The sequence below is a fragment of the Mytilus edulis genome, chromosome 3, assembly GCF_963676685.1.
Source record: "Mytilus edulis chromosome 3, xbMytEdul2.2, whole genome shotgun sequence".
In the NCBI taxonomy this organism is placed as follows: Eukaryota; Metazoa; Mollusca; class Bivalvia; order Mytilida; family Mytilidae; genus Mytilus; species Mytilus edulis.
This window is the reverse complement of record NC_092346.1, coordinates 57,874,406-57,902,400: the sequence shown is the minus strand read 5'-3', so window position 1 is coordinate 57,902,400 and position 27,995 is coordinate 57,874,406. Positions and strand designations below refer to the sequence as shown.

General features: G+C 33.0%; 1 protein-coding gene across 1 annotated transcript; it reads right to left on the bottom strand.

The window, feature by feature from the left end:
- Window positions 1-1,735: 1,735 nt before the first annotated feature.
- On the bottom strand, window positions 1,736-27,356 carry LOC139516929 (abscission/NoCut checkpoint regulator-like). Its single transcript, XM_071307399.1, has 11 exons — window positions 27,150-27,356; window positions 25,620-25,741; window positions 24,753-24,809; window positions 23,633-23,796; window positions 23,271-23,362; window positions 22,556-22,703; window positions 21,528-21,815; window positions 20,809-20,891; window positions 5,332-5,514; window positions 4,436-4,560; window positions 1,736-3,832 (listed from the first exon to the last, which is right to left on the bottom strand). The coding sequence occupies exons 1-11, from the start codon at window positions 27,195-27,197 to the stop codon at window positions 3,760-3,762; spliced, it is 1,383 nt and encodes a 460-aa protein (XP_071163500.1). The 5' UTR covers window positions 27,198-27,356; the 3' UTR covers window positions 1,736-3,759.
- Window positions 27,357-27,995: the final 639 nt, after the last annotated feature.

The following is a 27,995-nucleotide window of genomic DNA, read 5'->3' as shown; positions in this document are numbered from 1 at the left end:
GCCATTTTAAAAAAGGGGGGTTCCAACCATATGTCCCTATTCAAATGCATTGATCGGCCAAAAAAAGGGGGGGTTCCAACCCCCTGAACCCTCCCCCTGGATCCGCCACTGCGATTGGCTCCATTGTATAAAGGAGAATGTTTTGTATACCAAAAAGGAACCAGAACTAAAAGTGATGAGAAAAATTTCCCTGACCAGGTCAGCTAGAAAATTAACACCACAACAAAGAAACCAAACAAAAGGCAAAGCAAATCCCTTTCAAAATGCAATAAGTGAGCAGAAGTACATCAGTTTAATATGCAGTTCTAGCTCTGTTATCAACAATGCATACATTGTATAAATACAAGTCAACCAAAACATCATTGAATCAAGACAGAAAGTTTTACTTACTTATATAAACTTGTAACAAAACCATAAGAAATATAGTCGTATCTAGACCTCAGTCCACATTCATCTCTTTGTGAAGTAAGCCTTCTTTCAATAAACTGTTGACATATGTCTCCTGTTATGTTATATTGATGGTATAATGCAAATGTTGCAATTAAAATATTTAATTTAATATATAAACATGAAGGTTGAGGGCAAATAACACATAACCTCCATGGAAATGAGATGTACTAATGCATATAAATTTAAAACATCATACAAAATACCATTGACTGATCATAAGTGGTTCTTATTCAGGGGCGGGTCCAGGTAAGGGCGTAATGGGCGTACTATTTATTTATTAAATCTCAGTTACCTGGACCCGCCCCTGAATAAGAACCCCTTTAAAAAAAAAAAAAAAAAAAAAAAAAAAAAAAACTATCGTTATAATCTGCTAGTATTGTATTGAATGATGGCAATTTATCATATTCATTAATTAAACACATACTCTGATTTCTTTTTATACTGATTCCCCAATTTGATGGGTCATCATCAACCGTAAAATTTCTACTGGGTACATGGAAATGAAATTGCAAATGCAAATACAACTGCCTACCAATTAAAATTGACTTAACATTAGTTGTTCATCTTAAACTGATCTATTCACAAATTTTAACATGTGATTAATGGAAAATATTCAGTCAGTGAACCATGACTGAGGGGTCCAACAATCTCCATGGGAATGAGATGTGCTAATACATCTTCATACCAAAGATTATTGACCTACCATTAATAATTTTCTTTAAACTGGTCATATTACAAACTTATACATGTAAACTAAGCTAAAGTTTTAAAGACAAGAGACCATGACTGAGGGGGCTGGGGAAATAATCTCCATGGAGATGAAATGTGCCAATGCTTATACATCTGCATACTAAATATAGCAGAGCTACTTGACCTAACAAGATGGTCCTTTTAAAATGACCTTATCACACAAACTCACATAAACATGTAAACAAAGCAAAATTTTAAAAGTCAATAGACCATGATGGGACAAGGTCAAATGATCTATATGGAAATTAGATGTGTTAATGCTTATACAACTGCATACCAAATATAATTGATCTGCAACTAGTGAATCCTCATAAACTTGACCTAGACCTTGACATTGACTTAACTTAAAATCATATATTGTTGACGCCACAGTAAACACTGCTGTTGGAAACAGCACATATAAGTCTCGCTTTTAAGACACCTTTGATGCATGAAAATAAATCTGATAGGATCCACCTTTGTTCTGAAAAACCTAAGCTTGATCTTTATTTATATTAAAACACAAAGGTCAACTTGGTATAAATAAATATTACTATTAAAATTTCAAGTCAATCTTTTCTCATATTTATAAATCATACAAAATACATACAAAACAGATATAATGTTTACTGCATACAACTAAAGACTGGATTTTATAGTTTAACAAAAGTAATAACAGTAGAATAAAACTGAGATTTAATAAATAATAACAAAAAATATAAAATACCTAATTCCATTATTTCTACATCACATTCTTGTATATAGTTTTCCTTGATTATAGGATATCTGATAAATCATAAAAATGCTGAGCCAAGAAAAATGAATATCTGATATTTTGGTAAAGGCTATCAGTATCTTTAGGACTGTTAAGACTTATCAACATACTTAGTATTCTAGACAATCATTGGATATTGCTCTAATAGCAATTCTAATCATTTAATTTAAATAATTATACTAAGCAAAGGTAACTTATTATGATATTGAAATCAAATAATAACAGTTGAATTTCAGCATATCCAATCCTCGGTGTTTTGAAATCCATCATTTCATGCAGTTTTCCTAGTCCTAGAGGCATAAAAGATTAAAAGAATAAGTCAAACAAACCTTAATATTTGTAAGATAAAAACTGATATTCAAAATCTCATACAATTTATTACTGGTAATTCAAATGTTAAGATCAAAAGATAGGCAATCTGTTAAAAGAATGTACTATGTAGGTGATTTGTAAATGACAGTTATACAATCAAAAACCAAACATCAGCACAATATCTTCTAAAAAGTACTGACATAGATAAGAAATACATTATTTTCCTTAAATTATTTAAATTGAATGACAATCATTATAAGGTAAATCAAACTTCAAATAATTTAAAATAGAATTCTTGTGAACTTTGCTGATACTCATAAAAAAATCTATAAACTAATCTTTGCTATATATCTTAACAGAAAGCCATAAAAACATGGTTTTACCAGTTTTATGTTTTATTATGTTCTATTTTCAGTAACATCAGCCATGCTTTTGATGAATCAGATGGGAAACACATGCTAAACTCTGAAAGTACACAATCTTAAGATGATTGTGATTAAGTTGGCTTAAAGGGACTCTGTGGATTCAGAGGAAAATTTTTTAAAGTTTAAATACTGAGTTTCATACTTTGATAGACAACAGTTGCCAAAATAGCTAACGCTGCCTTTTTTGGATTAGGTTAGCAAAACCCCATTTCAACTTTTCTATGAAAAAGGATCTTAAACAGTGTGAGTTAGACTAATTTTAAACAAATTAAGAAGCTTTCAGGGCCACAATGTTGACAAATGGTTAACTGGTAAAAACACACTATGATCATATAATTTGTAGAATGGTCTAAATTGATATATAGTTTAGAATGTAAAATATATTACATGAAAACTGAAAAACACAACTAGAAATGGAAGCCATAATTTAATCAACACTTAATAAACTCTTACAATAATCTATTGCGTAACATGGCCATAGCCATTGATATAAAGATCATGTGCAATGAAGAGTAAGACTTATTATAATTGGATTTGAAGTGCATCTTACATTTATCATTACAAGATAGCGTGTTGACTACTCCATTGAACAAAGGCAAATCTATTCTCTTGATCAATTACTTTGCCCAATAATATACTAAGAATTTATCTAAAACGTTGACAGTATTGAAAGACAAGGGAGATAACTAACTAAAAAAATATTTCTAGAAAAGCAATGAGAACCTAAATTTGGGATTTAGAATAATATTTGCCAAAAAAGTTTTCTTTATTTATAACAAGATTACTTCTTGAAGTCTGTATCTCTAAAACAGATACTATTATAGCCAAGAGAAAACAATTGTATTTTGCAATCTTCTGAATTTATAAAAATTTAGAATTAAGAATTTAAGTTATCTCCCTTTGCATATCAACATATAATTCACATACACTATTCTGTGTGCAATGATATCTGAGAAACACATTGTATCATTGAAATCTTATGCTATTACACATTTGTAAACAAGCAAATGTAAAGATTTGCATAATTAAAATGCCATGGTAGATAATATATAAATGAGTATATCCTTGCTAAGTCCTTCCTTTTTTCTGTAGATATTTGGAGGTCACATGATCATCCATTTCAAACTGGACATGACTCTCTCTAAAAAAGAAAAAAAAAGAGTTTTTACAGGTATTTATGAGTTTTAATTGATGTCACAAATTCTTGAAATAGAAGCAAATTAATCAAGGTATCTGCATACAAGATATGAAATATCTGTTGCTTCTACTCTTTCAAATATAAAATATTAAACATGGAGCTAGAGAAGTCACAGCCACCACAACTTAGCACCCCAATTTTTTGTGAGGAAATTATTTAAACAGTACTGAACCATGAAATGAGGTCAGGGACAACAGAAAAATGTTGCAGTCCACCACTGCTTGATTACCATTTTGACACAATCGTCACAGGCAGAACAATAAAACACCAATGCCTGCCATGAAAATGAGACTAAGCACAGGTCAAATTACCTTCAATTACTCAATCCACATCATTGTTTTCTGAGAAAATGGACTTACACTTGAAAACTTCCCCATATCTTAAGGAGTCTATATCTAAAATATATTAAATGATCAGCTAGACACTGCTAGTAGACCAATGCCATAATTTATACTAAAATTTGAGTCATGTGTAACAAGTTCCATCAAAATATTAATAACTGTTTTCAGAATTTTATTTTTTACTTGGTTATAAAAAAAATCTTACTTCCAACATCTTTCACAATATAGGTCAAGGTCACAACCATGGCAACGAATGGAAGCATCTTCGGTACACATCACACAATATGGTAACTCATCATCATCTTCAACATCACTATTGTTTTCCTCCACCTAAACAAGAACAGAAAAGATTATGTAATAATTCTAGTAAAGGTGTCTGACAAGCATGGAAGCCCTATAAACACAGATATAAATGATATAACTGTGAGTTGACTCTTTATAATAACAATATGTACCAATATGCAATTGGGTCGAAAACTTGAATTATCTGTAATAGCTGAAGAGCAACACCTAAAAGCAAGTCACAGTTATATTGGAACGTGAACATTGTGTTTTCTTACATATGTAATTGATGATAACCTAAAGTCAGCAAGGTGAACATATAAATGTTCCTTAAACAGGACACTGGGGAGCAATGGATGTGAAAAAGCCTCACAGGATATTGTATGCTCACATGAAGTTTGATACCAAATTTCAAGATAAAACAAAAATGTCATACATGGCCATTCATTGTAGGCATAATTCATTAGACATAACATTACATCATACACCATTCTTACATGAAGTTTGAAAGCAAATTTCAGTAAGTCGTGATTTGTTGTTCTTGGGAAAAATGGGACAATAATGCCTTACACATTAATATTATTTGGCTTTCTACATACTATTTTCACAGGGATTTTTTTAACACATTTTATGCATTCGCTAAGTATGTAAAAAAAAATCATCACAAAAAAGTTCTTGTGTACTGTTCTATGAAAAAATTTCATTTATATAAATGTTCTGATACTATTTATTGTTTTATCTTCCATAATTATTCTCATGGTAAAACAATACAGGGATTACACACCCATGTGTTATATCATGTGTTATATCATATTTTACCTGTTGTCTTTTTGGTTCTGTATTCAGTACTTTCTTAGATTTCTTGTCTTTCTTCGATTTTTCTTTACTTTTCTTTGAATCCTTTGAAGATATTTTATTTTTTTCTTCCCTTGAAGAGCTTGTCTCTGAAGTGTTTATCCCATCCTTAGCTGCTGCTTCATCTAATTTGTTTTCTTCTAATATCTGGAGGAAAAAAAATTTAATTCTAATATGTATAGATTATAACATGCCCTTTTCCATATTGGCCCTGGTATCATCCCGAGACTCCCATATCGGCCTCGAGGCTTTAGACGAGGGTCGATATGGGTCGAGGGATGATACCAGGGCCAATATGGAAAAGACATGTTATAATCTTTTTATCACATATTTAATTTCTGCAGAAAAGAGAAAAAAAGGTCAATTATAACAATTTAATGAAAGATAAAAGGTAAAATCTTAAACATTTTATCACAAACGTGTCGTTAAAGACCAAACAGCCTATTCATTTCTACCAGTGATTTTTCCTTAAAATTTTGTGTGAAGGTATTTCATGATTTGAGGAACAAAATATGATGAAAAAAATTGGGGGTCACCGACTTACTTTTGTCGCTATAGCAACCTCAGTTTCGTGTTTTCACGAATATTAACATAATATTTGCTTGTTATATAAACTCTCAAAAAAATACTTTATATCAAACCTACAAGCATAATTCTTGTTTCATGTTAAACAGTAGATTTGTATTTATAAAATACAGGTTCAAGAGTTTAAGACTCATATTGTTTTGATCTTTAAAAATATGATATATTTCATTCCCGCCAAAAATAAAACGTAAAAATGAAAAACGTTTCCAGTATTAAAAAATATCTACCAGTGATTTCTTCATAATAATTTCAAGAAGGAAAGTGCCATATGCACTCTTCAAAATAAAGCAAAAAAAATTGTATGTCACCGACCTTTCAAAAAAGTTATGAGTAATGTTCATGTATTTTTCTGGTTCGTTTTGAAGAAAAGAGTTGTCTTTCTTCAGAACATTGCATCTGACGTCATAGTACAAAACTTTGCTTGCTGGCGCACTATTTGAAAAAAAAACGCAAATTGGACGTTTGAAACCCACATTTAAATTTCCAAGAATAACAACTATATTCACCTACTTTATTATCCGGTAATACAAGAGATTAAATGCATGTGTCAGTATTAGATCTTATGATGTTGTTGCCGCACAATATTAACCTTCAGAAACATGCATCATCCGTCGGAATGGAATATTGTTTGAAATAACCTTTCACGCCGCTTTTGTTAGGAAAGTCTGTTTTTGTCCTCTGCTCCTCATTAACAATAATTATTGAAAATAAAAAAAAAGAAATGAAAGATTGCACTGGCTAACTACAGAGTATTTGACTATATCTGACCAGATGTGTGTGGGTTTTTTTTTGCGTCAATTTTCAGAAGTTTGCCGTAACGAACTCATTTGCTACTGTTGACAGACGGACATACAAAAGCGTGGACGGACATCTTTATACCATTATTATATTTCCTGACTAAGATGAACGTAAAGAAATTATTCCATCTATTTTGTGAATTCATTATTTCTAAATATTTATCTTTCGTCCCCTTATTAGATATAAGGAAATTGAAATTATAGGTGTACTATATTAATTAAACGGTTTTTGATTCTAAAACGTTTATACATCTATCATAAAATACAATCCCTGTTATTACTACCTCACGTGTTTTGAATAAACGAGACAGTAAATATAAAATACAAAAAGTTTTTAATTCAAAAATTAATTTAGAAATAATTTTTCTGTTGAAAACTACAAAGTAAGATTTCTCCAACAGGATAAAAAATTATAAATCTAAATTGCTAATTTTGGAAATTAAAACAAAGACAAGGTTGTTACCGGCATTGAAAATCGAAATGTTTTCAATCTTTCCGGTCATAGTCGTAGCTAAATGAAAGGGAGATATTTTATGTTGGATATTATACTTGGAGCAATTGTTTTTGTCATAAGTTAAATTTACAACAATTAAGTTTTAAACACCGAACATTTTGATTTTAATTCATATTCGCTGAGTATTAATTTGATTAATATGTTTTGCCTTACATCTAATTTCCTAATGCATGTAGGGTAAAACTTTGGTTGACTTCCTTGCTTTGTTTGTATAAATGTTTATTCAAGCTTTGTAATTAAGATTGACATCTTCATATATAGGTATGTAAACCTGTATATATGATATTTAAATTCAATTTGACATTATCAAAATATAATTATACAAAATATACATACAAAGCAAGCAAGCTAACCAAAGTGTTGATCTTCATAAATTAGGAAATTAGCTGTAAGTTTCAGTCAGATCAGCCGACATGTTTATCATTTCTTCTTAAGACAATTTGAAATGAAACAAATGACAAACGGCAATGACCCTATGTCATAATTTTATTTTTATTATGAGATTTTGTCAAACAAGCAGTATAAATAAATTTTAACTTCATTGCAAGATCGGGCATTATTTTACGAGAATCATACAGATATCAGTTACATGCATACGTTGCAAGTATGTCAAAACTTCTAAGAATAATTTTTTTCGGCCTGACCTTCTGAATACTCAATTTTTGAAAGTTTTGAAAAAAGACATTAAAAAAAGAAGGATCAAATCATACGGAACATGTGTATTGTACTAAGTTTTTAAGTTGACAGGATTTCAACTTCATCAAAAACTACCTTGACCAAAAACTTTAACCTGAAGCTGGACGGACGGACGAACTAACGGACAAACGGACGCACAGACCAGAAAACATAAATTGGACATAAAAATAACTCTCACCATTCTAATAGCCCCGGTAACCTGTACACACTCGGCGCAAATGAAAGACAAAATCTACCCAAGTGAAAGAATGAAAACAAATGAAATGCAGATCGGCGCAAATATAAGACAAAATCTATACGCATGTGAAAGAATAAATAAACGAGATGCAAACGAAGGTTAAATATAGTGTAGTATCTTTTGTGACCATTTGTATAAATTTCCACAAGATATCAGCGCAACGTTTAATTCCTCTTTTCTTGGGAGACGTATTTTTAAGCGTTTACCATGTTGGAATTCGTGAAAAACGCGAAATAGGACGTTATAATTTGACGTTTTTTCATTGCTAGAAACAACGTCATAGAGCTTTTATGTCACTACCAAGTTGCGTTAGTTGATGCGCATAAACAATAGGCTGTTTGGTCTTTAAGGACCCAGTGACGTCACGTCATATAGAATCAGGGCACAATATCAATATGCTCTTTTTTGCCCCGGGCAATTTTGAGGTTATTGCATATGCAAAACCAGACGTAACAATATGTGATAAGACATGCTTCTTTCGCTTTATGAATAAACCCATGCTCTAAATCCAATATTTTTTTTTTGCACATGTGTATATTGACTACTGCAGAATAATGAATTTTATAAAATTGGCATGCATTTCATATACTTCATTAACTTAAAACACTTCCAAACTCTTAAAAGTTGCACATGTTGTTACTTATTCATTTATTATGACTGTAATGTGTTGCATTCTGAAATTGACATATTTGACCTAGTTCATACTGGCTGTTCAAAAACTCCTCCCTCTGAAAAAATCACAGTGCCAGCCATTTGCTTCATGATAAACAAAAAAGGGAGGTTCGTGGAAGCCTAAACAATTGCTTTACTCTTATACACATCAGGCATAGGAATTACCTTAATTGTCCTAATCAGAATCGAAAAAATTGACGCAAGCTATACTTTATTGTAGTCTTAACATGGGTAGGCATTATATTTGTGTTGTTTTAGCCCTCACTATCGCTCGGGCAAAAATAATTAAAATATACTGCCTACCCATGTTAAAACTACAATAAAGTATACCTTGCATCAATTATTTCTTAAATTATAAATATAAACCAGGTGCTCCGCAGGGCGCAGCTTTATACGACCGCAGAGGTCGAACCCTGAACAGTTGGGGCAAGTATGGACAAAACATTCTAGCGTGATACAGCTCTGAATTTGGATTGTGATCAAATTTTTGACATTACATGGTTTTTTTTTACACAAAACAAATGTCAAGATTTTACAAATTTTACAATTAAAGATTTCTTCTTCAAACTTTTTAAATCTAAAATTAAATAGTTGACACAGCATAGGTTTCTGACACAGAATGAATGTGGTCTAATGAACTTAAAAGTTTGTTTTTGCCTTTTAGCAATTCACTATGCTGTTGAATATTAATCCTCTCAAAAAAATGTTTGAAGAAATTTTCTTTTTATTTATGAAATCTAAAATGAGAAAAATTTAACCCCCCCCCCTTTTTTCACATCCCCGTTTCCCTTTTTCCAAAACTGATATCAATTCAAATTTCTAATGGAGTTTGCAACAATAACTACTCTTTTAAATACATCATAAAATATCAAAATGTAAAATAAAGTGCTTGTTATCACTGAATGGTAAAGATTGGTTGGTAGTAAAAGTGAATATACATTGTTTATTGTATAAAACAATAAAAAAAACTTCATCAGCAACATTTTATATTGGCAAATTTCCAATGAAGTTATTTACATAAAGTTATTGGCAAATAAAAATAGAAAATGACATCATAGTCATGTCTGGCAAATGTCCAACATACATTATCTAAAAACATTTTAGATAAGATAAGGAAATAAGATGTAAAAAAACTGCTTGTTATCACTGAATGGTAAAGATTATTTTAATTTATCAGTGGGTAGTAAAAAGTGAATATACATTGTATATTGTATATAACAAAGATTTAAGTTGATTCTGGACAAAGAAAGATAACTCCAATTAAAAAAAAATCTTGCTATTGCACAATATTTTGCAATTAGATATTTCTTGCTTACTATTCTGGACAAAGAAAGATAACTCTAATTAAAAAAAAATTTGCTATTTCACAATATTGTGCAATTAGATATTTCTTGCCATTGCGCAATACTGTGCAATTGAAAAGACTTGCTATTGCACAATACTTAATATAATAATTTTTGATCCTGATTTGGACCAACTTGAAAACTGGGCCCATAATCAAAAATCTAAGTACATTTTTGGATTCAGCATATCAAAGAACCCCAAGATTTCAATTTTTGTTAAAATCAGACTAAGTTTAATTTTGGACTCTTTGGACTTTAGTGTAGACCAATTTGAAAACAGGACCAACCAGATGCTCCGCAGGGCGTAGCTTTATACGACCGCAGAGGTTGAACCCTGAACGGTTAGGGCAAGTATGGACACAACATTCAAGCTGGATTCAGCTCTAAATTTGGATTGTGATTAAATAGTTGACACAGCATAGGTTTCTGACACAGAATGAATGTGTTCTAATGAACTTAAAATTTTTGTTTCTCTTAGAGCAATTCACTATGCTGTTGAATATTAATCCTCTCAAAAAAATGTTTGAAGAAATTTTCTTTTTTATTTATTTTTTTAATCACATCCCCCTTTCCCTTATTCCAAAACTAATCTCAATTAAAATTTCTAATGGAGTTTGCAACAATAACTACTCATTTAAATACATCATAAAATATTAAGATGTAAAAAAACTGCTTGTTATCACTGAATGGTAAAGATTATTTTAATTTATCAGTTGGTAGTAAAAAGTGAATATACATTGTATATTGTATATAACAAAGATTTAAGTTGATTCTGGACAAAGAAAGATAACTCCAATTAAAAAAAAATCTTGCTATTGCACAATATTTTGCAATTAGATATTTCTTGCTTACTATTCTGGACAAAGAAAGATAACTCTAATTAAAAAAAAATTTGCTATTTCACAATATTGTGCAATTAGATATTTCTTGCCATTGCGCAATACTGTGCAATTGAAAAGACTTGCTATTGCACAATACTTAATATAATAATTTTAGATCCTGATTTGGACCAACTTGAAAACTGGGCCCATAATAAAAAATCTAAGTACATTTTTGGATTCAGCATATCAAAGAACTTCAAGATTTCAATTTTTGTTAAAATCAGACTAAGTTTAATTTTGGACCCTTTGGACTTTAGTGTAGACCAATTTGAAAACAGGACCAAAAATGAAGAATCTACATACACAGTTAGATTTGGTATATCAAAGAACCCCATTTATTCAATTTTTGATGAAATCAAACAAAGTTTAATTTTGGACCCCGATTTGGACCAACTTGAAAACTGGGCCAATAATCAAGAATCTAAGTACATTTTTAGATTCAGCATATCAAAGAACCTAACTGATTCATTTTTTGTCAAAATCAAACTAAGTTTAATTTTGGACCCTTTGGACCTTAATGTAGACCAATTTGAAAACGGGACCAAAAGTTAAGAATCTACATACACAGTCATGACAGTTAGATTCAGCATATCAAAGAACCCCAATTATTCAATTTTGATGAAATCAAACAAAAGTTTAATTTTGGACCCTTTGGGCCCCTTATTATGTTGGGACCAAAACTCCCAAAATCAAACCCAACCTTTCTTTTATGGTCATAAACCTTGTGTTTAAATTTCATAGATTTCTATTTACTTATACTAACGTTATGGTGCGAAAACCAAGAAAAATGCTTATTTGGGTCCATTTTTGGCCCCTAATTCCTAAACTGTTGGGACCTAAACTCCCAAAATCAATACCAACCTTCCTTTTGTAGTCATTAACATTGTGTTTAAATTTCATTGATTTCTATTTACTTAAACTAATGTTATTGTGCGAAAACCAAGAATAATGCTTATTTGGGCCCTTTTTTGGCCCCTAATTCCTAAACTGTTGAGACCAAAACTCCCAAAATCAATCCCAACCGTTCTTTTGTGGTCATAAACCTTGTGTCAAAATTTCATAGATTTCTATTAACTTAAACTAAAGTTATAGTGCGAAAACCAAGAAAATGCTTATTTGGGCCCTTTTTGGCCCCTAATTCCTAAAATGTTGGGACCAAAACTCCCAAAATCAATACCAACCTTCCTTTTGTGGTCATAAACCTTGTGTTAAAATTTCATAGATTTCCATTCACTTTTACTAAAGTTAGAGTGCGAAAACTAAAAGTATTCGGACGCCGGACGACGACGACGACGACGCTGACGACAACGTGATAGCAATCTACGACGAAAATTTTTTCAAAATTTGCGGTCGTATAAAAATGAAGAATCTACATACACAGTTAGATTTGGTATATCAAAGAACCCCATTTATTCAATTTTTGATGAAATCAAACAAAGTTTAATTTTGGACCCCGATTTGGACCAACTTGAAAACTGGGCCAATAATCAAGAATCTAAGTACATTTTTAGATTCAGCATATCAAAGAACCTAACTGATTCATTTTTTGTCAAAATCAAACTAAGTTTAATTTTGGACCCTTTGGACCTTAATGTAGACCAATTTGAAAACGGGACCAAAAGTTAAGAATCTACATACACAGTCATGACAGTTAGTACGGCATATCAAAGAACCCCAATTATTCAATTTTGATGAAATCAAACAAAGTTTAATTTTGGCCCCTTTGGGCCCCTTATTCTGTTGGGACCAAAACTCCCAAAATCAATACCAACCTTCCTTTTATGGTCATAAACCTTGTGTTTAAATTTCATAGATTTCTATTTACTTATACTAACGTTATGGTGCGAAAACCAAGAAAAATGCTTATTTGGGTCCCTTTTTGGCCCCTAATTCCTAAACTGTTGGGACCTAAACTCCCAAAATCAATACCAACCTTCCTTTTGTAGTCATTAACATTGTGTTTAAATTTCATTGATTTCTATTTACTTAAACTAAAGTTATTGTGCGAAAACCAAGAATAATGCTTATTTGGGCCCTTTTTTGGCCCCTAATTCCTAAACTGTTGAAACCAAAACTCCCAAAATCAATCCCAACCGTTCTTTTGTGGTCATAAACCTTGTGTCAAAATTTCATAGATTTCTATTAACTTAAACTAAAGTTATAGTGCGAAAACCAAGAAAATGCTTATTTGGGCCCTTTTTGGCCCCTAATTCCTAAAATGTTGGGACCAAAACTCCCAAAATCAATACCAACCTTCCTTTTGTGGTCATAAACCTTGTGTTAAAATTTCATAGATTTCCATTCACTTTTACTAAAGTTAGAGTGCGAAAACTAAAAGTATTCGGACGACGACGACGACGACGCCAACGTGATAGCAATATACGACGAAAATTTTTTCAAATTTTGCGGTCGTATAAAAAGATGTGTTATGTTTGCCAATGAGACAACTCTTCACAAGAGACCAAATGACACAGAAATTAACAACTATATGTCTCTGTACAGCCTTTAATAATGAGAAAAGCTCATACCACATAGTCAGCTATAAAAGGCCCTGAAATGACAAATATTAAACAATTCAAAGTTGAGAAAGTTTCTTTTATATATAACCTTTTGAACTGCTGTCAATTTAAAACTATTACTTGCAAGAACATACCCATAAATTAGTGTTTCCTGCAGCTTTTAAAAAGGGCAGGGTAATTGTTAGCTCAGAGGGCACATTAAGCGCGATGGACAACAATTTTAGGGCACTTACTTAACATAAACAGGCAATGTCTATAAAATGGATTCATTTAAAACATACTAGTTTAATACTATAAAAAGGACATATACATCTGTAATCAATCATTAAAACAAATTGTTAAACAAGAAAAAGTGTTTAAAACATATATATATGAAATATTTAAAACAATAAACACAATTAAAAACAAAATCAGTTCTTTAAAAACAAGAAAGCACTATGTCATATACATGTATATAAAAATATTGCTTTGGTCATATCAATTGTCATTGACAAATCCGCCTTTTTTTCCCTAAAAACAGGTTGACACATACCCTGATATCCAGGGTCATTTTTAGTAACCAAAATTTATTAAATTACAAAAAAAAATAACTTTACAAATTAACCCCTTCCCCTCTACACCTTTTTCCAAATTAAATTAATATAGATACAACAAGTTTTACTACTTTCATGGCACTACCATATCAGCTGTTTATTTTAAATGTCTATAAATAGCCAGAAATAGTTGTCTGTTACTTAGGTGTTTTCCCCAAGTATTTTTCCCTCCTAAAATGATCATGTGACATGTTTGTAAACAAAAGAAAACATTTGATCAAGGAATTCATTTATTTTCTGGATTATTCTGCTTTTATTAATTTAGTTTGGATTTTTATTCATTTCATTTAAGGTACAGTCAAGCATTTGTATTTAAAAAATAGTTTGCAAAGAATTTTTACTTTTCAATTTGTCAAATGTCTCATGATCGCCGTTCATTGGCTTGTTCAACCATGCAAACAATGTAAATTAGAAATTGTACATTTTTAAAGTAAAATGAGATTTTATTAAATAAATACTTACCATCATAAATTCTGAGTGCATCCATCTGCGCAAGTCTGACAGGCGGAAAACCCCAAAATAAAAATATCATCCAATGAGAAGAGGGATGACCAGTGCCCGTATAACCATGCCTTTATATCATCCATTTAATTTTCCAACATAAGCATGAAGCCATAGGAAAAAAACAGGGGATGAAGGGGAGGTTGGGAGGGACCTTTAATTTATGATGGTAAGTATTTATTTAATAAAATCTCATTTTACTTTAAAAATGTACAATTTTATGTCAATAAATACGTTACCATCATAAATTCTGAGTGAAATATAGAATCTAACACAAAGCTGAATCCCCTGAACCAGAAGATGCAGGAGGAAAAACAACTCTTTGTGCGGAAACTAAAGGTCCTAAGGAGTACAAACTCTGAGCTTGAGTAGCTAAAGACTGCAGATAATGAGAAATGAAAGAATTTTCAGTTCTCCAGAAACCTGCAGATAAGACTTCCTCTAAAGAAGCATTATTAAACAGAGCCCAGGAGGTAGAAATAGCTCTAACATCATGGGCTTTAATATGCATACTATTCAGAAGTTCTTCATTAGAAAAACTGTAAGCTAACTGAATAGTTTTACAGATCCAAGATGAAATGGTTTTAACAGACAAATCTTGTTTTCCTTTGTTAATAGGAATAAATAACCTGGAATTTGAGGAGGTGCGGAGACTTTGAGTTCTCTGAAGATATAAAAGTAAGACTCGGATAGGACAGAGTACTTTAGAACTTGAATCAACAGGAAGGGCTGGAATCACTATCGGTTCTGAACCTCTACCAGGAATTTGATTTTTGGCTAAAAAAGCTGGATCCGTTAATAGGGTAACAGATGACTTATCCCTATTAAAACGAAGGCAGTAGTCAGCAGTGGAAAAAGCATGAATTTCACTTCTTCTTCTACCAGAAGCTAAGGCAAGAAGGAAACAACACTTATACGACAAAAACTTGATTTCAACCTTTTCCGCAGGTTCAAAAGGATGGTTTTTTAAAGCTGATAAAACAAGACTCAAATTCCAAGACGGGATTAAAACTCTCTGTCTAGGGCGTTCAAGAGTAAAATTCTTAACTAAAAGAGAAATGAATTCATCATTACCAAAGTCTGGACCTCCAGACAGTAGAATCGTCCTAGAAATAGCTGATCTATAGCCTTTAATAGTAGAGGGAGATAATCCTTTCTCTTCAAAAAGGTGGATCAGAAAGTCTGCTAGTTGTTGTACAGAAATTTGGAAAGGATCAATTTCCTTCCCACTACACCAACTACTGAAGATAGTCCACTTGGCATCATAGACGATGTTAGTGGAATCTCTGACTGCCCTGGAGAGATGTCTGGCTGCGCATTCAGAAAAACCTCTCTCCTTGAAGCTATCCCTGAGAGAAGCCACGCGAATAGATGTAGCTTCTCTGGATTGGGATGAAGTATCTTGCCCTTGAACTGGGACAAAAGATTGTGTCGTACTGGTAGAACCAGTGGACGAGCACAGGATAGATGAAGAAGATCTGGAAACCAGGCTTGTTTGGGCCAAGCTGGAGCAATAAGAATGATCAAACCTTGCTCTGCTGAGATCTTCCGAAGAACTTGTGACAGAAATCTGAACGGTGGGAAAGCATAAGCGAACATCCCGTCCCAAGGAACACTCATGCAGTCCACTGCGTAAGCTTTCGGATCTGGTACAGGAGACATGAACACTTGAATTTTGTAATTGAGGCTCGTTGCAAACAGGTCTACATGGGGAGACCCCCACTGAAGTGTTATTGCCTGAAATACTGATTGTAGAAGTTCCCACTCTGTATTGACTGGAGTAAGTGTTCTTGACAGAGCATCTGCTAACACATTGAGTTTCCCTGGGACATGACGAACTACAATCTGTAGATGAAGTTGATTGCAAAGAAGAAGGATTTCTCTTGCTAAAAGATACAGCTCGTAACAATGAGTTCCCCCTTGGTTTCGCAAATAAGCCACCACAGTGGTGTTGTCCGTTGCTAGAACCAGAGATTTGTTCTGCAGTAGGGACTGAAAATGAGACAGGGCAAGAAGCACTGCCTTCATTTCTAGTATGTTGATGTGTTCCTTCAAAAGATCTGGAGTCCACACTCCTGACACTGAAAGACCTTCCAGAAAAGCTCCCCAACCGAGGTTGGAGGCATCTGTGAACAGAGTCTGATTTGGGACTGGAGAGGACAGAAGTTGGCCTCTCAAAACGTTTGCTTGAGAAGTCCACCAAACCAAATGAGGACACAATTCCTGATGAATGATTGGAACTGGAAACTCCCAATTCTGTGAAGCTGGGAGCCAATGTTGGTGTAGATAAAATTGAAGAGGTCGAATGTGAAGGCGACCAAGTGGAACAACATCGGCTAGAGAATTTAAGAGACCTAGCAGTTGTGAAAACTGGCGAGCAGTGACTGTTTTTTGAGATAGAAACAGATGAATTTTTGAACAAAGATTCTGAAACTTTTCCTGAGGAGGTCGAACTATGCACTGATGAGTAAGGTAATGTTCGCCTAGGAAAATAAAGTCCTGAGACGGAATGAGGTCCGACTTTTTCCAAGAAATGAGAAACCCCAGAGAGAGCAGCAATCTGATGACTACATCTGTATTGAGATAGAGTTTCTCGGGAGAAAGTTCCTTGATCAGTGAGTCGTCCAGGTAAGAATGAATCTGAATAGCCTGTGAATGAAGGTGAGCAATTGCTACCTGCATAAGTTTGGTGAAAGCTAGTGGTGCAGTTGACAGACCAAAAGGGAGAGCCCTGAACTGGTAAACCCTTTTGTTCCAAACAAACCAAAGGAATTTGCGGTATGAATGGCAAACTGGGACATGAAAATAGGCGTCCGTCAGGTCCAGGGATGTTGTCCACATACCTGGAAGAATAGAAGCTCTTATTGAACGATTGGTCTCCATTTTGAAATGGGGAATAATCATATAAGAGTTGAGGATAGACAAGTCGATGACCGGTCTCATTCCTCCGGTCTTCTTCGATACAAGGAAGAGACGAGAATAGAAACCTGGATCTATTGAAGATACAGGGACTTCCTCCACTGCCCTCTTTGTCAAAAGAGTCTCTACTTCTGTTGACAGAAGAAGAAATTTCTGTGGATCTTGAGTATTGGACAGTGGGATAGGAACAGGTGAAAGAGGTGGTTGTTCTTTGAATTGAAGAGTCAATCCCCCTCGAATTACTGACAGAACCCAACAATCTGAGGTAATACTTATCCATTTTTTTAGAAAATGAGTTAACCTCCCCCCTACTGGTAATTGAGAAAGAGGAGTTTTGTAGTACATCTCTGGATTGGGTTCTGACAGTAACGTACGAGGGGGCAACTTCCTAGGAAGAGGGATTGGCCCTCTTGCCACCTCTCTTAAAACTGTTAGGTTTAGACCTAGGGATTGAAGATTTCTTCGGTTTATTACCTCCATCATTCGTGATTTTCCTCCTCTTCTCCTGAGAATTATAAGATGAGCCTCCAGCAGAGGAATAACTACCTCGCTTAGAATTATTTCCCGAAACAGATACATTTACCTTCACTGGGACTGGAGTTTGATTGAGATGTTTCTGTACCTCATCAAGTGGTAACCCAAATATCTTCTCATCCAAAGGAGACTTGATTAAAGCACCCTTAAGATTATCTGACACCTTTGCCTTCTCCAAAATTTCAGATCTTTTGGATAAGGTGCAGTTGGCGATGGAACCCATAATCAGCAATTGGGAGGCACCCAAAGCCTTGTCTACCTGTAATAGGAAAGGTTTGACCTCTGGTGGAAGAGAAGAGTCTTTAAGAACTGGGGCAACTGCTGATAAGAAATGTTCAGCAGTGCCTAGAACATGAGAAGCGTTTCTAAGAAGATTCTCTGTTTTAGACCAAACAGACTGAGTAAGACGCAGTCCATCGGCGGGTTTAGAAGAAATAGTAGATGATAACACTTTGTCACATTTGGGTACTAGTTTGCCCAAAGTAGAGTCAAAAATTTCATAATCCTTAGAGCGGAACTGCTCAGAGAATGAGGCCAGACCGAAACCACTAACCTGGGAAAATTGAGACTCATTAGACACAATCCCATCATTAATGATCTGCAAAGAGTTGGACATATGATTAGACTGTGGAAAACTACTATGAGATTTATTATCATCTACAGGCAGACCACATGAAGCCTCAAAAGTGGAGGTTAGTTTCTTGGGTCTGGGAGGTGACTGAAAAGGCACCTTGTTGACATCTCTCATGATAGTATAAACAGAATCTCTGAGATCCTTCAAGGAGGAAGGGGCATCTTCAGTCTCTGGTTCTTTACCAGAATTGGTAGAAGACTGACCAATTACAGATGAAGATAAAGACACAGGAACAGAAGGTTGCGAAACAATCTGAGAAACCTGAACTGAGTTGTCATCTTCATCCGAAGTAAACCCTTCTTCTTGGCTGCCTGGGGCAACTGAAAAACGTTCCTCCTCATCACTGTCTTCCAGGTCACTTCCAATGTCATGATCTGGACGGAGTGAAATCACTGGAGAACTTGACTTATTGGCAATGTTCTCTAGTGTACACAGGCGATTGGAGAAGGAAGTCAATTCCGAAGAAATAGATTGACGAAAATCATCCAAAATACTCTTGAACCCATCTAAGGAGGGGCCAGAGTTAGCTACCTGATTAGACTGATGCCCAACAGAAGAGGTAGGCAGAGCAGCAGGTACAGATATACTACTACCCCTACTAGACACTGCTACAGGAGGAGCAGGAACTGATAGATTAGGAGTAGTACTCTGTGGAACAATAACTGGTGTTGGTCCACAATAAGGCCAGAAACCTGGAAAGGGCTGACTAGGAAAAACCTGATTAGGAAAACCTTGACCAGGAAACCCTTGACCATGAAAACCCTGACCAGAAAAGCCTGAATAAGGATAACCCTGAGACCAAGGAGGTCTAGACCATGACATGGCATTACTAGCCGAAGCCGGTAAAGTTAAGCCACAATAGGACGCTGGTGCTCTAGAACCAGGTAAGTTCAAACCCATAGAGATACCAGGGTAAGATGAAATGGACCCTGTGGTGTCAACTGGCCTAGAAAAAGTGTGTGTAACCGTAGCAGTGGTAGGGACACCTCCATCGTAACCGACAGAACCTGCATGCAGGGTCTGTTGACCGGTCTTAGTAGTCACCGAAGTAAAAACGTCGGTTAGTTGACTACTTATAGGAGGGGTTCCCTGCCCTACCGCTGTTACGGTCACAGGAAAGGGTAATGAACCGTCTAAGAAAACATCATTACCTGTAATGGCCTCGTAAGGACTGGGAGCATTAAACTCCATAATTAAATAAGTATGAAGTTAAACACTTATAACAACAATATAATAACAAAAAATGTCAAATAAATAATGGTATGGGGATACCTACGATATTCAATATAGAAAAAACAAAAAACTTCAGTCTTCTCTGTAAGTTATGTACTAATACAAAAATACGTGTGTCTTGATGCGCAGGCGGAAATTAAATGGATGATATAAAGGCATGGTTATACGGGCACTGGTCATCCCTCTTCTCATTGGATGATATTTTTATTTTGGGGTTTTCCGCCTGTCAGACTTGCGCAGATGGATGCACTCAGAATTTATGATGGTAACGTATTTATTGACATAAAATCTATCAGCTGTAAAAAAAAATTATCTAAGCATCACATCGATGTTTTATCATTAATCTTCTAGGCAAAACGATGTTTCTGGGACTTAGGGGATACAATCAGGACCCGTGATTAGTATCTGTATTCACTATTCAATCTATTGCAGTTTGCTAATCAGCTGATTACAAAATCGATTACAAAATGGCGACCTAGTGAAATTTTGTTTTGAAGGGAAATAACTCGAGCGGTATTCATAAAATATGTCTTTCAGTACCGGTTGTTAATTACGACGTCGGGAATTTCGACAAAATTAGGGCAGGGCGCCAATTTTTTTTCCCAAAAAGGGCAGGGCGTCTAGAAATCGCGGCAGGGCGCCATTACACGCCAAAACCACCTGTAGGAAACACTAATAATTTTTTTCAGCACTTTTATATCCTGCAAATTATAAATGCATTGTAAAATACATATTTTTAACATAAGCAATCAATTAATCAATTAATTAATGTCTGTACATACTTGTTTAATGAGATTCTTTGTTAGTGTTTCTTCATTCTCATTATCACTGTCTGATATTTCATCAGCACTCTTTTCATCAGTATCTGTTAAAGAATAAATTTATCTCCTTTATTCACTCTTACTATACAATAAAGTCGGTATATAATTTATTATTGTTTTATATGAATAAAAGGTAGATTATTTTTGAGTCACACATAACAGATAATTTTATAGAAACCAGATGAAAAAATATTTTCATCTGAAAGTATGAGCAGACATATCACCCAAATTTTGCCATTTTGACTTCTTTTATATTATTTAATTGAGAGTATACCTATGAAAAAGGTTTTGACATCACTACACTTTCACTTAGCAGTATTCATATTCTGCTGATAAAAGATTCTGGAGACCAATTTGGGTTTAGAATTAATTTGAACTTTTGAGGCAAACAGTGAAAGCTTAAAGGCATATCTTCTGAACAAAGAATTGTGGTTTCAGACATGTATTTATGTGCTTGAAACTCAGGTGGTTATTCAAATATGATACTAACATCAGTATAGTAAAAACAATGTCTTCCTTATTGTTAGTCCTACAGGGCCAAATAATTCATAAACATTAGAGACAAACCTTGATTATGGTCTCAACTACCTCATGAGCTTGTCCTCTCAAATACATTTCATCTCAGAAGTCTAAAATTACGTTTGTGATTTTTTGTGATTGTCCATTATTAAATTTTGTACCTTTATTCACATCCTCTTTCTTTTTATTTTTCACTGCCTGTAGTCTTTTCATGATATCTTTGTCTTTCTGTAGATCTTCTAATGCTTTATGTGCATCAACATCTAACTCTTTTGATGCCTCTGCTATCAACCTCTGCATTTCTTCTAATGGAATCTCATCATTTGTTCGTGTGTCTGTTGTTTGTGTGTTATCTATATTCTTTGTATATGGCACTGTTTCTTGTGAGTCTTCCCTGTTTAGATTGTTACTGGGTTTTTTAGATTCTCCATTACTTGGTTTGTCAGATTCTGTGAAGGAAATTAAAAAAAACAACATTATACCAGTAAGTATAAACATTGTGAGCTATTGCACACTTTTTGTAAATATGAATTTGAAGAGCAAAGGATATGGAAATGCATCCAAAGTATATGATGCTTACATATATGTTGATACCAAATATCAGTACCCTAATACATAGAGAACAATTTGACTAAAATCTCATAAATGGTTATGCCATTTCAATTGATATTTTATAATGTGTCTTTTTATGTTGTATATGTACTGTTAAACTCAGTCACAGGTTAAGGCAAAGGTTGGCCACTGGTAAAACGTTTAAACTCTCTTCTTTTGCATGCACCTGTCAGGAGCGTGTTGTTCAGTGGTTGTCGTTGCTTGGTGTGGTTCATAAGTGTTTCTCGTTTTTTATATAGATTTGACTGTTGGTTTTCCTGTTTGATTTGTTTCACACTAGTCATTTACTGGCCCTTTATAGCTTGTTGTTTGCTGTGAGCCAAGGCTAAGTATTAACAGTCATACATTGACCTACAACTATTTACTTTTTACACATTGTGTCTTGGGTGGAGAGTTGTAAGTTATAAAATATACTTTACATCATTATTCAAGACATACATGTATATCATCTTGATGCATTCTCCTTTTATTTCTTATAAGGCTGAACTTATATTATCTATTTATAGTCCAAACTTGTATTATGATTTGTTACAAACACATTAACAAAACCATTAAAAAACATAAGTATTCTCTATACCTGGATTTCCTTTCAGACCAGCTAGTCTATTTTCAATGTCCTTTACAGGGTCAGGTCTATGGGAATCTATTTCTATTTCCTCTCCAATTTCATCCAATAAGTCATTAATTTGATCCTGTTGTGTTCTTCTGTCTGGAGCATGGTACGCCTAAAGAAAAGGAAAATTAGTTTGTTTTTTAAAGATGACAAAGCCAGATGTATTATATGATACGTCATGATTATCTCCTCTTTCTCAAAAATTGTTTTGTTTTTGAAAAGGTGTGAAAGTTAATTAAAATGTATAAAAGAACATACTGTTATTCAATATATATTTATTTAATTGCCCTGAATACATGCTTTGTTTTTGGTTGTTGTCTGTTCTCTATATGGTATGGGTTTTGCTCATTGTTGAAGGTTGTTAAGTGCTATATTGTTGTTAGCAGCCATTGGTCTCTAGTGAATAATGGTACATTACACCACTTGATCTTATTTTTATAAGTCGCTGATACAACTACGGTATGCTTTTTGCATGTTCTGATTTCATCATTACTAATTACATGAATAAGTTACGGTAGGTAACAAAAATAATGCATTTTCTCCTGAATGGCATGCATTTTATCAATGTTTTAAAACTTTCTGCATGTAATGACAGTATCCTCTGTTTCGACCGTGGTAAATTAAGTGAACATAATAGAGATCACTGTAATAAGGTCTATCTATTTTAAAATCATCTTACTGGTTTCTTAGAAACTGCTGCTGTGGCTGCATTTTCTCCTTTTAACTTTGAAAGTCTTTCTTCTATATTTTTTTGTGATGGACTGTTTTTTTCTGAAATAAAGATTTTTATTTTAAATAGATGAGTTAATTACATTAAAGAAGGGCCATTATCTATTTGTTTGAAACTTGCAATCATTTAAATAAAGCAATATTTGTCCTATCAGCATAAAACTAAGGCATGTTTCTAAATTTAACAATTTTTATAATTGTGCTTTAGCATTTGCAATTCAATTAAATAATTTCAACATATATTATTTGAACTTTATTAACATTTCTGCAAAATTATTTCTCTTAAGAGTTATTTAAAAAAATGTTTTATACCTTTTTGTATTCTATCTTCCTTTAACTTATCTAATCTTTCTTGTATTTCCCTCTCAGGTTTTGCAAGGTGTTTATATTCTGGTTTGCCAGCTGGTTTTGTATGATGTGGCTTACTACCATGACTGCCACCACCCTTTTCTCTCTCTTCTAATGCTGCCACACGCCTAATCAGAAATCAATATAAAATCTTGATAGATGAATTGAATTATATTGAAAACTCACCACACTATTCTCTCTCACTCTCTGTCTCTTTCTATCTCTCTCTCTCTCTCTCCGGTGTTCAAATTAAACTGCTTTACTCTTTATCTTATATTTGTATATATTAAAAAAAAAAAGTTTCTAAAAGAAAGATGTATTGATAACATAATATCTAGATTTATATATTATATATTGCTATTATATTTGTGTATATTATGTTGCAAATTGGAAGTTATAAATAATAAAAATTAAAAAAAAATAAAGACTTGAATAGTCTGCTCTTGAATATAACAATATATAAATATTTGTACAATGTATGATGCACTACAGATTTTAACCAAGGCAAAATTCGAAAAAACTTATGTGAAATTGTTCTGTTTATTACAAATCCTCTTACAAAAATCTCAATACAAAATAATTGATATTTTGATGGAAAGTACACTGTAATCTGCCTAAATGACACTTGAGTATTCAATACTCCCCCAGTGTGTTGAATTACACAGGTTACACTGTATAAGTAAATAATTATCTATTTCTTTTTTATTGAAGGCTTAAAACTACGAATTATAAGGTTTTAAATTCATTAAAGGATTTACTAGTATATATCAACAACACTCCAAAATAATGATAATTAACAGTTATCTCCCCTTACCTAAAATTGATTTTTTAACTTTTGATGAATACTGGAATATGTAGTATTGAGAATTGTTAAAAATTACAGAACAAGACGCTTCAAAAGAATTTTTAAATTCTCCAGTTGACACAAAAAAACATTAAATAACTCTGAAGCCTCATAGAAATGTTTTACATATATTGAAATGATGATTAAAATATATTTTTTTTGTATGAAAGTGTTTAAAAGATTGAAGATTATCAAAATTATATACCGTAACCAGTATATTACTCAGTTACTAAAACTCACTTTTTGTATGCCTCAGGAGGAGAATATCTTCCAGAATCATCCTGAGGTTTTATTTTTCTACAAAAAAATAAGAATTTTTTACAGAAATTGTTTCAACAATACTCTTTTCTTCCTATTGTGAAAATGGAGTAATTCTGTTTTACGCATATCTTGAGAAAAGAGTGACAAAAAATTTAGTTTCATATAATATATTTAAAAAAAAAAGATATAAAACAGAAAGGACATGTCAGACAGATATGAAAAGTAGTCAAAGGTTACAACTCATCATGGTCAAGCTTTTGACCAATAGGAAGTCATTCTGTTCAGTAGGACCTGAGAAAAGTGTGACAGAAATATTTGTTGTGCAGACGAAAACAAAGGATGGAGGGATGAACAGATAGATCAGGTAAATGCAATATAGTATATAGCACAAACTCAGAGAGTGACAGTATAATTGTTTTAAATCTATTGCATGTGTTTCTATAAGGACATAACATTTAGGAAAGCAATACCTCAGTATAGAATTTTGACAGATTGATAATTATTTAAATATACTTGCCTTTTTGGTATAGAATGTTACAAGTCAAGTGAAATAAAAACCAATATTTTTTTTTAATTTCTGTAAAAATCAAAATATAACAAAAGCATGTGTCCATAGTACACAATGTCTCATTCACACAATTGCACTTCCATGTTTTTGTGAACTTCAAATTCTGATCATGAGTCATCCCTAGTTTAGTAAATATCTTGAAATGTTCAGTCCTTAACAAGCATATGTATGGTTGACTTTTAATACTTTAAAAGTTACCACATATTTCACTTTGTACTAACTACAAATGTACATGTACTAACTTAACAAAACTAAAATTAAATGAAAGAAGCACAAACCCTGTTAAGATGTTGAAACACTTATTGCACACATGGTGTTTTTCATTCTTCAGTTTGGGGACAGCTATCTTCTTGTTTAAACAGGAATTACAGAAGGCAAATCCACAATTTTTACAGCCATGCTGAAATTTAAACAATGTGAAAACTGTTTTACTGGCAATAACTTAAAGATATTAAACTATTTTCATATATGTTATATATAAAACTATTTTCATATATGTTATATATATAAAACTATTTTCATATATGTTATATATTAAACTATTCTCATATATGTTATTACACTTCATAAATTACTTTGAACCTGTTAAATCATTTAAACCCTCAGCATGTTATGCACCTGTCCTAAGTCAGGAGCCTGTTATTCAGTGGTTGTTTTTTGTTATTGTGGTTCATAGGTGGGTTTTTTTTTTGTTTTTTTTTTTGTATTTACTTTAGATTATAACATTGTTTTGATTTGTTTTACACTAGTCATTTTGGGGACCTTTATAGCTTGCAGTTTTCAGGATGAACCTAGGCTCTGAGGTGAAGGCCATGCTATGACATATAATAACTTTTATACATCATATTCATATTTATCATATTCATCATATGTATCCAATAAAGCTTAGCAATTAGGGACATAATCACACTAAATAGGATACAGTTTCATGAATGTTGATTATCACAAAAATATATGGACTCAATCAATTTCTCAATATGTTCACAAAACAGAATTTTGGGTGTTGATGCATTACGATATAAACATCTATGTTAAATGTCAATCCTTAGTGTAATTGTTGTCATATCTGTCCTATGTAATTCTCAGTCTATTTTGAGAAATATTGTGAAAGTGGCATTTAGTGATCTATTGATTTATATGAATTCAATTTTAGTACATTTTCATCTTTCTTTTTATTTTTGTTTGTTTTATGCTACATGCATACTGAATCAAATAAAGTTTTCTATGTCCACATCTGACTAACCAAATGCTAGAATGATTTTGAATGGGTGCCAATTTGACTGGGCGTCTATTTGACTTGAACCTGTATTTATGGCAACATATAGATTTGAGAAACTTCTAAAATTAAGTTATGAAGTCTATAAATCTCCAGCTTGGCACTCAGGTCTGCTCGGCATGAGAGTATAAAATAGAAATTCAAATTCAGTTATGCTTGTCGTCTCCAACAAGAAAGAGATCTTTGTCTGGACAAAGTGGCAGTGTAAAAAATAAAAAAATGAACTGCAAATCTAAAAGTCAAGCAGATTAGAATGAAATATTTTCAATTTTTACAACCAACGGCAACATCAAGTTCCTTTGACAATGATTCGAGAATTAATCTTTTTTCACATCATGTTCATTCACATATTCTATTTCTTCTGATTATCTGTACAATGTTTGAAAGCATGCTTAGTATGAGACTCACAACAAAATATCATAGCTATCTCCCTTTTTAAAGGGTTTGAAGGTTTTAAAGGTTGACAGGTATGTATTAAATGAACCTATATGTATTTTAAATGTCAAATGAATGTATGTGTTTTCTGTTATACCTCTTTTTTAAATAAACTGAAAGTTGTTCCACATCCATAACACGACATTCCGAGTTTCTGTGTGTTTTGTTCAATTTGGGTTTGTATTTAATCTACATGACAGTCATATCATATTCGCAAAACAGAAAAACAAAAAGCCAATAATAATCACATGAAATTTCGTCAAATAATAACAGAAGGGCGACAACTCTATCATGAACTCTAAAATTAGATTGTATACCGGTACAGCAAGCAATTAGTTCCGACAACACAGAAAGACTACGTTTGGCCATACATTGAGATATATACAAATACTTGGTATGGCGGCCACAATACTCAGACTGCATGTTATTGTTTCTGAAAATTCCCTAAATTTTGTCAAAATGTTGAAATGTATATGAAGTTTCCCCCTCAAAAGAATTCTGAATAAAAGACAAATAATACAAATTTTCTGCACCCAGTATATGTCTCTGTTAAAAGTATTTATCAGGGGCTCTTTTTTAATCAATACATTTGTGCAGAATTTGTATTGATTAAACATTAAAAAAAAAACCAACACACTTTTACATGTGGGATTTCTAGCCTGTTGAATTTTTCTAACAAATATGAGAAGATAGCTCTAATATAGTGCCTCCCGAGAGAAGAAACCGCAAAACTATAGGGTCAGGGTGTAAACAAAATATTGTCCTATGAATTATTGTACCACAAGACAATATTTCATAACTACGTATCATGAAAAATTGTCCTCGTCTATGGAAAAATGTCCAGAGAAGGACAAATTTTCATAGTGAAATCTCAGGTTATCAACATATATTCATGTAAGAGAAGGTATATAGGATTTTTATTTTTTTGCAACACGTGCCTGTG

Excerpts from the sequence above, each read along its gene's own strand:
- LOC139516929 (XM_071307399.1), bottom strand. The coding sequence starts at position 27,197 with ATGTCGTGTTATGGATGTGGAACAACTTTCAGTTTATTTAAAAAAGAG. Across the intron at positions 22,704-23,270 it reads CAGCAGTTTCTAAGAAACCA|GCGTACCATGCTCCAGACAG; the intron begins GTAAGATGATTT and ends CCTTTTCTTTAG. Across the intron at positions 4,561-5,331 it reads CAGAACCAAAAAGACAACAG|GTGGAGGAAAACAATAGTGA; the intron begins GTAAAATATGAT and ends GTTCTTGTTTAG.